Genomic DNA, 12797 nt, shown 5'->3' with positions numbered 1-12797 from the left:
TTGTGGGCTTGGTTGCTATTTGTTAGTTGTCATGCTCAAAGAAGAAACAAAAGAAAATAAATTAGTTTCAGGGAGTTTCCTAATCTCTCTTCCCTCAATCCCTGTTTCTCTTCTATCTTGTGTTAGTGGGTAAACCTGGGGGGCATATAAAGGGTAGAAGAAAAAAGAACCCACAAAATAGCAAAGACCAGGTACAGAAAGGTTTGGCCACTGGGGCACCCTAGACTCTAAGTAGTTCTTCAAAATAGCTCTAAGAATCTCTGAAATAAACATGTCTTAGTACATGTGCAATGCTCTAATGTTCTGCCATTGTCTAGAAACAGACATACCACAAACACAGGAACACATTATCAAACGATTGATTTAATTCCTACAAGTAGTGAAATATACAGATTCTACTCTGTTATTTTAGCCAGTTTCCTCAAGGCCTGTTTCATGTCTTTGTTCCTGAAGCTATAGATGAAAGGATTCAGCATAGGAGTAATTACCGTGTAGATGACAGTGACCACTCGGTCCTTTGTCACTGAGTAGGTGGATGAGGGGCGAATGTACACTGATATTATGGTTCCATAGAACAATGCCACAACAGTGAGGTGGGACCCACAGGTAGAGAAGACTTTGTACCTTCCTTCTCCTGAGGGGACCCTCAGAACTGTCCGAGTGATATAGACATAAGAGACAACAATAAAGATAAAAGGACTCATGATCACAGCAGAGCCCTCTGTGAAGGCCAGAAGCTCATTGATAGAGGTGTCTGAACAGGAGAGTGTCAGCAGTGGCTGGACATCACAAAAGAAGTGATGAATGACATTGGGTCCACAGAAAGAGAGGCGGCCCATGAGAATTGTGTGGGTAAGAGAGTGAAGATGGGATACTGTCCAGGATGCCACCACCAGCAATCGACAGCGCCTGGGACTCATGGCTGTGTTGTAATGAAGTGGATTGCAGATAGCAACATAGCGGTCAATGGCCATCGCAGCCAAGAGGAAACTGTCTGTAATACCAAAAGCCACAAAGAAATACATTTGAGTGAGGCACTGAGCAAAGAGGATTGTCTTTTTCTGTGTCAGCAAGTTCACTAACATCTGTGGCACGATGACAGTGGTAAAACAGATGTCTACCAGGGACAGGTTGGAGAGAAAGAAGTACATAGGAGTGTGTAGATGAGCATCTCTCTGGATGGATGCAATGATGACTGAGTTGCCAATCACATTGACCAGGTACATGGCAAGGAAGCTGGCAAAAAGCCATACCTGTTGTTTGGGGTCTCTGGTCAGTCCTAAAAGGAGGAATTCTGTCATGTGGCTCTGGTTTTCCTGGAGCATTGCTGTTCTGCAAGCAAAAAATATATATGGGAAATGTTAGATGTGTATTTTGGCTTGGAGTCTTCAGCCTGATGGAGGGGATTTCTCATGAGGTATTACAGTTCATGCATTGCACAAAGAAGCTGCTGATATTGGTTGCCATATTGTCTGTAATTTGACTTCATAGAACTGGCATTGTGGTGCTTTGGGTTTATTTCCAATTTTGTGACTAATTTTGTGGACTCAAATGAAGTGCTTCAACTCTTGTTCTTTGTCCAGAAGACATATTTAATACCATAAGTAATAATACCACATTCTGTTTTAATCATAGGAAAGGTATGTAGAAGATAATAATTTTGTTCAGTTTCCAAATGTGTATCCATGACATCTCTTTGCCCTGTCTTATTTCAGTTCTTTCTTCTCTGTGCAACATCAGTCTCTATTTAATGCTCTGGCCAGGATTTTCCTCCCTCTTTTAAGGAGATTAGGGGCCCCAATATTTCTTTGCATAAGTCCTATACACATTGTAGAAATGTGTTCCTGAGTCAAACTCTTCTTGAGGAAAAAATGCCTTTGTAATTCACTTGGTAAATTAAAATATGGGGCCAAAGTTTAGGGTAGGAGTGGCTTGCTCTGGAAATTTCACATGTCACACAGGATGAGTAACCATCTAAGGTGAGTGGGAAGGTGAAGAACTACTGCTCATAGGACTCTATTTAATTAACATTGTGTTTGGTGTTCCACACAGATAGTGTCTCATGTTCTAGAGTGGACAGTGTCAAGCTTAGTTAGAGAGGAAAGAAGAAAGTGGCAAATGCAGGGTTAGGTAAAGGATTATATGTGGATGGGCACATATAATTGGATGGGGCATTAGATATAATTATATTGGATATAATTGAGATTGGATGGGGCATCGCCTCCAAGGATAAAAAGTATAACCTTAAAGTTGGGTTTTTAAAAATCTATACTTGTAAGTTGAGTCTGAGAGCCCAACACAGAGATATCAAAGCATGGAAGGTTCAGAAACATTTTTAGCCAAAGACTTAAGAATTCCAAAGACATAGAGAAAGATCTCAGGACAGAAAGAATCTTATAGCTTATAGGGGAATGCCATAAAAGATAGATAAAAAATATACAGGAGCAAACACCTCAATAATGTACTTTTTCATAAAAGATTGCATCAGAATCTATGTACTATGTACTGATGAAATAGAAATGAAGGTTAGGTGTGTAAATGCAAGTCTCTCCAGGTGCTCATCATGGGTAAGAAGATCTTAATTCCTTGATCAGCCCAGGCAATTTAGTGAGACTTTGTATTTCAATAAAAATGTTAAATGGCTTGAGAAAGTAACTTCACAATAGTGCTTGTCTAGCATTCATGAGGCTCTGGGTTCAATTTCCAAATAAAAAAATAAAACCTCACAAACTAAACAAGACAAAAAAAACGTAAAAGGGAGAAAAGACAATGTATCTATTATAATAAAAAATGTAGAAGGTGGGGCTGGGAAGATCTTACAGAGGCCCTGGGTTCAATTCACAGCACCTACATGGCTGCTCACAACTGTCTGTGGCTCAGGTTACTGTGGATCTGATTCCTTCACACAGACATATATGTAGGTCAAACACTAAATGTACATAAAATAAATAAATGAATAAATAAATAAATCTTAAACAAAAATGTAGAATCAAAGAGCTCTATAAAATATGGATTAGGAGGCAAACATCAGATTTGATCAAAACATGTTATATGAGCAACAAAAACGTTGAACAACAAAGATTAAATGAAAATTACTTCTTTTGGAAATTAAGATGAACAAAGACTTTAATAATATAAAATAGTGTGTTTTAGTGCAAGAACAGATAATAGACCAGTAGGAAATTTTATATAGAATGTAGATCAGAATACATTTAGAAGCTGAGTTGATTTAGGAGGGTCAATGTACTAGTTTCTCCTGTAAGGTCTACAGCTTCACAGCCATGGGTAGCTGACTAGGTTTACAATGTCTAGTTCCCTCATATTGAGTCCTTAAGTTCAATTTAACAGATGTTGGTTACAAATCCAAACAAACAGAAGTGTAGCTCTTACCTTTTTGTATGAGGTGAAAACCACTATAGAGGTCTATAACTGGTTAAATTGCAGAGAATAAGTGACTGAGCCCTACTTAGCACAACTACATTGCAACTTCCTAAGTTTAAGGCTCAGAGAACATCTGTGAAAAAGGGGCAGAAAGATTTCAAGTGCCAGAGGATCAGAATGTCTGCTTCAAGATAGTATTGTTTATATAGAAGGAATGTTGCACTAATGAAATATCAATATTGTTACCTAAGTAAGTCCTGCATAATGAGTACACTAGTTGATATGGCAACTTGGATGGGGGAATTTCACAAATCCTTAGCTCTAAATGGAGTTTCAGATAGTTATATGACCCACCATGTGGGTGCTGGGTATCGAATTTGGGTCTTCTATAGGAGCAGCTAATGCTTTTAATTGCTGAGCCATCACCAAGCCCCATATTTATTTATTATTTTTCTCTTAGTGTTGGTTTAGAGTAATGTTCAAGAAGACAGAAATAATTTAAAAATTCCATTATCTAATTTAAATATCCCCCAATTCTAACCAGGATCTCAGTGTACCACTGCCAACATAAGACTGACATTTATCTAAGAACTTAATACAGGAAAATGATGGCCCTAAGAAGTCATTGGAGAGATAATGCTTTGGTATGCTGAAAAAAAAAAACAGTTCACTATATCAAGAATAATTAGAATTTAAATTATAATAGAGTTGGAATCAAATAGATTATGATTTATATACAATGTGTGACTCTATGGAGCACACAGAAAGTAAAATATAGGCAAATTTATGATTTCAAAGGGGAAGAACACTGGTCATAATGGTATATGACTTTAATCCCAGCAATCAAGAAGTAAAGGAAGGTGGATTTCTGTAAATTTGAGGCCAGCCTGGTCTACATAGTGAGTTTTAGGATAGCCAGAGGTACATTGAAGAAGAAAAAAAAGAAGAAGAGGAGGAGTGGTGGTGGTAGGGGGAAGTACTCAGACAACATACCTGATGGTTAAAAAAGCTAAAAGACAAAAGCAAATTATTTACAACATAATAATAAATAAAACAGACACGTCAATAGACTTGACGATGCTTACAATGCTTAACAGATGAGGCATTAATATCCATAGTAAGACAAATAGACCAATAAATGTATGAGAAAGTTGAAAAGTTGGCAAGTATATGAATGGATGCTCAAATTCAAAGATAATTTTAGAGGAATATTAAAATAAGACAGACCACATGAAGCTCAAGAAGAATAAAGACCAAAGTGTGGGTGCTTCGATCCTTCTTAGAAGGAGTAATAAAATACTCATGGGAGCATATATGGAGACAAAGTATGGAGCAAAGACTGGAGCAGGGACTTTCCAGAGACTGCTCCACTTGGGGATCTATCCCAGGTGCAATCACCAAATGCAAACACTGTTGTGGATGCCAGGAAGTGCATGCTGATAGGAGCCTGATATAGCTGTCTCCTGAGAGGCTCTGCTAGAGCCTGACAGAGGCTGATACTCACAGCTAACCATTGAACTATCACCAGGTCCTTAGTGGAGGAGTTAAAAGAAGACTGAAGGAGTTGAAGAGGCTTATGGCCCCATGGGGAGAGCAACAATACCAACCAGTCAGAGCTCCCAGGGTCTAAACAGACAGCCTGGGAACACACATGAAGGGACCCTTGGCTCCAGCTGTATATGTAGTGGAGGATAGTCTTGTTGGGCATCAGTGGGAGAGGAGGGCCTTGGTCCTGTGAAGGTTAGATGCTCCAGTGTAGGGGCATTTGAGGGTGGGGTACACCCTTATAGAAGTAGGAGGATGGGGGGATGGGATAAGGTGTTTATGGTGGGGGGAATAGGAAAAGGGGATAACATCTGAAATGTAGATAAATAAATTATCCAATTTAAAAATAAAACAGATAATGGAACTGGCCATTGCAGTCAAACATTTGAGTCTTTTGTCAACAATTTAATATTACCCATATTACTGGGATTCCTTATAATCCTCAAGGACAAGGGACTTTGGAAGGGGCTCATGGATCTTTAAAATAATATCTTCATAAAATAAAGAAGGGGGAGGTATATCCCTGCACACCACAAATTTATTTAAATTATGTTCTTTTTATTTAAACATTTTTTCTTAAAAATTTGGATGCCAAGTAACTTTCTGCTGAGTGTCCATGGCACCCTACAACTAGGAATACTTATGCCTCAGTGAAAAGGAAGGATCCACTTACTGGCATATGGCATGATCCCAATCAAGTATTTAATATGGGGAAGAGGGCATGTTCGTGTTTTTTTCTGCAGGATGCTGAAGGAGCATGGTGGCTGCCAGAGTGAATGGTGAGACATGCGGATACAAAGACAAAGAATGATGTTGACCTATTCCTGACCCACCTATGGTTGCCTATATCCCAGATGGGACTAGCTGCCTTGCTTCAAGTTTTTAGACCCTGTGAAACAAAGAATCAAAAAGAGAAGTTATAATGACTCTTCTATTTTTCTTAAATGTGACCAGTTATTCAGACCCAATCATAGTCTAGAAGCCAATCCAATATTGGAATAATAGTCTTTATTTGGAAGGCTGGTTCTGGCCATTTTCAGAGACATATTTGGAAGTTAGCTGCAGTTGCCTATGATGTTATGTTAGCAAGAGATAAAGTTGGGACAGGATTTCAAACAAGTGTTAGCACATGAGTTAAGGCTCTTTTAATTGTCAAGTAAAATTTACTTCTGTTTCTTCTACAGTATTTAATGTAAGTTGCACTGATTGTACACTTTCTAATTGTGTTAGTGTGTTGAAACCTGACATGTCTGTTATGGAGGTCTATCAACCAGCTTTTGTTTTATTGCCCTGAGTGTTACAGAACCTTGGTTTTCTGAAAAAAAGCTTTCAAGTACTAGAAGAAGTGAGTCAGTCTTTAAGCAGAAGCAAGATGGTGGTGGGCTTGATTATTGCTGGTATAACAGCTTTAATTACATTAATTGCTAGCACCACTGCTTCTGCAATTGCTTTGACACAAGAAGTTCAGACCGCGACTTTTGTCAATCACTTAGCAAAAAATGTTACTAATGTGTTGAATATACAAGAGGATTTAGATAGGCATTTGGAACAACGGATTGATGCTCTTTATCCTATTCAAATTATTGGAAGGAGGTTCAGAGTTTAAGAGTAAGAAGCCCTCTCAAGTGTCATGCCAAATACCATTGGATTCATGTTAGTTCTAAAATTTACAGTGATAGTCATTATAATTAGGAAAAAGTTTAAAGGCACTTGCAGTGTATTTGGCATAAATCTAACACCTCTCTGGATGTTTTAACTTTGCATAGTTAGCATACGAATTTAAAGAATGCTTCTCTGCTGTGTGTTAATGTGGCAGATACTGCTGATAAAATTACACTTGGCCTGAGGGCAGTATTTCTATTTTGGTCAATCTTCAAGAATGGCATATATAGCTTGATCATGTTAGCCCTTTTTGTCTTGGGAATACTTTTATTCCTGCCTATTGTGTTAAAGCTTTTAACAATATTGTTTAACAGTTTAACAATATCAACATGTTGGCAGCCAAAGTACATGGCTTGAACCTGAAAATGAACCCCCAGACAGTTATTAATTTAACAGGCTGGCAAGCCGAGGACAGATAAGATTCTACACAGAGCCTTACCAAGCTAAGACAGAGGTGCATTGCTTTTGATAATCCATATTCCATGACCGGTAAGGAAGGCATTCTTGTAAGAATGACCTAAGACAGGTTCAGTCTTGTTTATGAAATAAAAAAGGGGGAGAGGCGGAGAGCTTTTGGGGCTGCTTGGCAGGAATATAACATTGGCCAATGACAAGGAAATGGGCTTCAGGCAGGAATTTGACAGTAGGTTAGAAAAAAGTTCTAACAGGAATCTAAATCTTAGGCTAAAAAATTTCTGACAGGAATCTAAATCTTAGGCTAGAACAAAGAAGTAATTTCAGGCAGGAATCTGAATCTTAGGCTAGAACACAGAAAAGGTTTCAGATACAAAAATGACTTTGGGCTAGGATAGGGAAATAGGCTCATATATTTTGGACATCCTGATAAGCCCTTAGAAATAGTGATCATGGGAGTGATCACAGAACTTTGTTTATTGCCTTGCTTGTTCTTTGACTATTTGTGTTTATTGTCTTGCTTGTTTCCTTGACTATTTGCATCTATTGTATTGCTAGTTCCTCAACCTAGAACTGACCTTAATATTTACATGTAATTAAAATGGTATAAAAGCAGAAAGGAGGAGGGGATGGGATAGGGAGTTTCTGGAGATGGGGGAAATGGGGAAAGGGAATGGCATCTGAATTGTAAATAAATAAAATATCCAATAAAAAAACAAAAACAAAAAATAAACAGTATTTTTCTTTACCTTTTTTTTTTAGCTTAGTAAATATTAGTGTAGAAATTAAGGACATAGGCTGATAGGGATCTGGGTATGTGTGGACTCTTGTGTACCCTTTGTGTAGACTGGTACACTGTAATAAAGACTAAATAGGTTTTTCAGTATTTTCTCATCCAGAAGTTTTTCTACATGTATTTCCCAGGGATATGCAGCCATAGGGTAACTCACAGATAAAAATGTTTTGTGCTGTCATTCATTTGAGGCAGTCTAGGTGTCTATTGTTGTGGATTTGGTTTAAGGTTTGCATTATGGGTTTCTAAAATTGAACGGGAATACCCCTTATGAGATGCTGAGGCTCCCTGCCCCCAGCTGACTCTGATTGGTAAATAAAGTTGCCAGTGCCCAATGGCTAGGCAGGGAGACAGAGGTGGAACCCTAAGTTTTTGGAGCAAGGGGACCAGAGAAGGTCATGCTGGGGAAGCAGAAAGGTTAAGCCTGAAGAGAGCAGGACAGAGAGACAGCCAACATGTAAGGGTCAGGGATCGTGGCCCAGGAGAGCTGCAGGCTGTGGTGGTCAGGATGGAATATAGGTTTTAGTAAGTAATTCAGGAATATTGGAGGGGAGAATGTGCTATCTGGGTGACTGTTTGAGAGTGGCCCTGCCATTGAGCTGCTTAGGGCATATTAAATATATAGCCGTATGTGTGTGCCTCTTATTTGAGAATCCACAACACTGGGGAGGTAGTGAGAAACTTGCTGAGAGAGTAGAGCAGATTAACCAACTACTGATATAGTCTACCACTGGGCAGATAAATGTGACAGAACCACACCATGGAGCTTTGTATCAACAAGGGACTAGAATTTCCCAGAGCAACACTGGTGTATTTTAAGAAGAAATACATATTCTGAGTGAAAAGAATATGAAAATGAATGAGAGTCACAGCACAACATGCTTAATGTAAGTTAAAATGAAGTACAGTAACAAGTGTCCCTGCACACAAACAAACATTACACACATTCAAATCAAGAAATATTAGGAGCCAGTACATATATGTTCACAGATAAGTAAGAACATGGAGGAACAAATAAAATTAAAGTGGTACAGTACTGGTAACATGTGCCTAATTTAACTGTCTGTATTTGATGTCTGTATAGGAAAAAGAATCTCACTTAAACTCTCCCTTACACTTAACCTTAACCATTACCCTTAAACTAATTCTGACCCTTACACTTACCCTTATACTTACCCTAACCCTTACCTCAATTCTGACCCTTATACACACCCTTACTCTTATCTTTCTTACCCTTACACTTACCCTTAACCTTACCCATTTTCTTATCCTTACCCATATCCTTACACCTATGCCTAGAAAAACTCCAACGACAAATCCTATACCTATACTTACCCTAACCCTAAACACAAATCTAAACCTAAAAATAAACTTATCCCCAATGCTAATCCTTACACTAACCCTAAACCTAACCCTTACTTTACCTAAAACCTAACCCACATCCTAACCTTATCCCCAACCTTATACCTTACTCTTCAACTTACCCATACCCTTACCCCTTACCTTACCCTACTGATATCCCTACCCCTTCCCCTAACCTTACACACAACCTACTCCTATACCTACCCTCCACTCACCCTTATACTTACCATAAACCTACTCTTATCCTTACCTATATACCTTACCCTTACCCATATACCTACCCTTACCCCAACCCCAACTCAACTGCAACAACATCCTCTACCCCAAAGCCAACTCCAACCCCTACCCCTAAGCTTAACCTTACCCTGACCATTACCATAACTCTAACCCTAATCATGATCTTAACCCTTATACTTGCCCTAACCTTAACCCTAACCCTTACCCTAACACTAATCCTATCCGTAAGCCTTACACTTACACATGCCGAAGTGTGGGACAGTAACAAAGAACAATGTCCTATTAGTAAACCAAGCCACTTCCAGAGTAGAGATTACTAAATGCAGTTTCAGCTCATAAGTGTTAGGATAAGTTTCCTAACCTTGTCCTAACCCTTACACTATACTTGCCCATAACCTTAAAATTACCCTTACCCCTTACCTTACTGTTACACACTACCCTCCCCTCTCCCTCCCCTAGCTCTACCCCAACCCCAAACCTAACCCCAACACAGACTCCTACTCCTACCACTACCTCTACTTCTAACAACTTCTCTACATCTACTCTTATACTTACCCTAACCACAATCTAGATCCTAACCCTTACCCATACCCTTACCCTAACCCCAGCTCTAACCCTAAACCTAAGCCCAACCCTATCCCTATCCATACCCTTTTACCAACACCTAAACCTTTACTTCTAACCTGACCTCTACCACTATACTTTAGAAATACTCCTACTTCTAACTCTACCCATAACCTTAACCCTAGCACTAATCTTTACCATTACCTTTACTTTTCCCCAAACCTTAATTCTAATTCTAACCCTTACCATAACCCTAACCCTAGCCCTAAATCTAACCCAAACCCAATCCTTAATCCTAAACATAAACCTATTCATAACCCTGAAGAAGACAATAAGTTTCCTATAAAAAAGAAAAAGAATCTCAAGTCTTAAATAGAACTCAGGGGATTTCTTTTTCTGTTTTGTTCCCCAAAGCATGAGCTTGCCAGGAACAGATACCCTGCACCAAGTACCAAACCATCCAATTTAAGTATAGGCAGTAAGGAGAGTCTGCCATCTTCTAAATCATAACATCTGATACTTTGAAATCTACAAAAGATGGATTGGAACTCACTAAGCCTGGGAGCAGATGCTAACTAGCCTCTTCTTAGCTGATATCACTGCTTCCTGGTGATATTGGTGTCCATCTTTTTTAGGCTATTTGATCCAGAATCCACTCAAGTTTGGGCTTCCTTTCAGGACACTAGGGACAAATAGGAACCTCCCCATATGGTGAAGCATTTAATCTTACAATATAAAATCATGGGGAACAGAATATAACATATGATTCCCTACCTAAGATTATGAACTATCTTAGAACTAGTCTATTTCATAAGTTTCCAAATTGTTCTCCCTGGGAGATTCAGGGAGCACCTAGGAAGAGCCAGGAGGCTGACAGAAATGCTGGACAAAAAGGTTCTAGGTGTTTTCTTTAACTGTGGAAATTATATTTATGTATTTCATTTATTGAGTGACCACATAAGATATAGTATGAGAAAAATTAAAATAATAGGCTTTTTGTCTATGATTTAAGCAAGATTCTTAGGCTGTTATCTAGGCTGGCCTCAGACTTGCTTTACAAAGCCCAGAATATCCTCAAATTCTTGATACCCTTGTTGATTACAGGTGTGTATCACTGTGTCAGATGCTTCATTTAATAGAAGAAATTGAAGTTCAGTGAGGGAATGATTTCCCTGAGGTAGCATCATTTGGGGTGTTATGACAACCCAGCCTTACCAGAAGTTTTCCCTCTTCTCCACTCTCTTCTATGAGCACATAGCCCATGTTTCTCTGAAGGTGTTTAGAGGTTGGAATGAGGCCAGAGAATCTAGAGCTTTCTCCAACAGTTCTGAGTTTAGGGACAAGTAGGTAGGGTTGGGCTTAGAGAAGCTGACTTTTGCCTGTCATCCTCATGACTCCTACCATTTTTTCTTACAAAGTATTGAGGCCCTTTTTATTGGTAGAGTTTTATTAAAACCAAATCCTTCATGTGTTATGTAAGTATGAAGTACTAGAAGTCTAAGGATCATGCCTAAAATGTAGGAATCTATAGGCAAACAGCTTGATTTGTAGTCTCAGGTATGTTTAGCCCCAAATTTTATACTTTTAAAAAGAAGGTATGATAAACATAAATAATTTCCATCCATAACACGCCATGATTATAGGATTTGTGGGTAGTGGTGGGGTTAAAGATTACAAACACTTACTCAGATAAAGGTTGATGGCCTCCAGAGTACCCAATTAAGCGTCCAGGCATCTTCACATCAGTATCATTGGCAAGAGGAAAAGGGGATTTGAAGACAAAGCTTTCATGTCAGGCTAGAAAGTAAAAAAGATTTTCAGGCTTGGTGTGTATGAAGACAACTTTTGAGTGTGTGTGTGTGTGTGTGTGTGTGTGTGTGTGAGCGTATGTGCACCTGTGGACACACGTGTATCTTTATCTTCTCACCACTCTTATCTCTTCCTTTAGAGTAATAATCTTTCAAATGTGGCTCTAGACATGAGAAATGTGTGGCTTTCTCCCACCAGTGCTACCACCACTGGCCTCTTTAGATTTCATTAATGGTGAAGAAGGGGTGGGGACCTGGAAAGAGATTATTTACCCTTCATATGACCTTACTCCAAGGAGACAGACAGTTTTTCCATCTACCAACCCCAGGGATCTCATTAAGAAGGGAGACTTGGGAGAGTAGACCCCTTGGAACTTCAGGATTCACAAGTTTCTTCACATCTCAAATAATTAGTGGTTTGTTATTGTGATTTTGAAGAAAACTGAAGTACATGGAAAAGGATTAGGCCTGGAGAAGTTGCTAGAGGATGTCTACTGCTGTGAGGAAAATCCTGGGAGAGGAGATCCTTGGACTTGAGTCAGATAATGAGAAGCTGTGATTTGGAGCAAACTTGTAGTTTTTCTAGAATTCAAGGTCTTCATCTAGAGGGTTACTAATATAAGCTGTAAGAGAAGGTTGCCTGGAGAATCAAACAGCCTCAGCGACAAGAACATGGTCACAATGTGACATTTTGTGAAGATGTTTTAAAGTATAGTATTCTTTATATTTTCATTTAATTTTTGAGATTATAATTACATCATTTTCCATTTTCTTTCCTTTTTCTAGCATCTAACATGTACCCCTTGCTCTTATTCAAATTCATAGCCTCTTTAAAAAAAGTTTTTTTTTGTCCACACACATTCCTAAATGTATAACCACAATTTTCTCAGTTTATATAATGTCATTTTATATACATTTTCAGGGATGACCATTTGGTATTGGATAACCAGTGGATGTGCTATTCTCTGGTGAAGATCATTCCTCCCATGCTGAGTGATCCTTAGGTGCCTGTAGTTTTTTTTTTTTTTTTT

The 12797-nt window shown here is 38.8% G+C and overlaps 1 protein-coding gene across 3 annotated transcripts; it reads right to left on the bottom strand.

The window, feature by feature from the left end:
* Window positions 1–343: 343 nt before the first annotated feature.
* LOC117704211 (olfactory receptor 1L4-like) lies at window positions 344–12001 on the bottom strand. 3 transcript variants are annotated; one of them, XM_076928235.1, is made up of 3 exons: window positions 11854–12001; window positions 11644–11755; window positions 344–1332 (listed from the first exon to the last, which is right to left on the bottom strand). In XM_076928235.1, the coding sequence occupies exons 2-3, from the start codon at window positions 11691–11693 to the stop codon at window positions 396–398; spliced, it is 987 nt and encodes a 328-aa protein (XP_076784350.1). In that variant the 5' UTR covers window positions 11694–11755; window positions 11854–12001; the 3' UTR covers window positions 344–395. The 3 variants fall into 3 exon arrangements, with proteins under 3 accessions (XP_076784350.1, XP_076784351.1, XP_034352149.2); XM_076928236.1 differs by having other exon boundaries at window positions 11886–11996; XM_034496258.2 differs by having other exon boundaries at window positions 11644–12001.
* Window positions 12002–12797: the final 796 nt, after the last annotated feature.

The sequence above is a fragment of the Arvicanthis niloticus genome, chromosome 2 (assembly GCF_011762505.2).
Source record: "Arvicanthis niloticus isolate mArvNil1 chromosome 2, mArvNil1.pat.X, whole genome shotgun sequence".
NCBI lineage: Eukaryota > Metazoa > Chordata > Mammalia > Rodentia > Muridae > Arvicanthis > Arvicanthis niloticus.
Note: the sequence above shows the minus strand (reverse complement) of the source record. Positions and strands in the feature narration are given on the sequence as shown.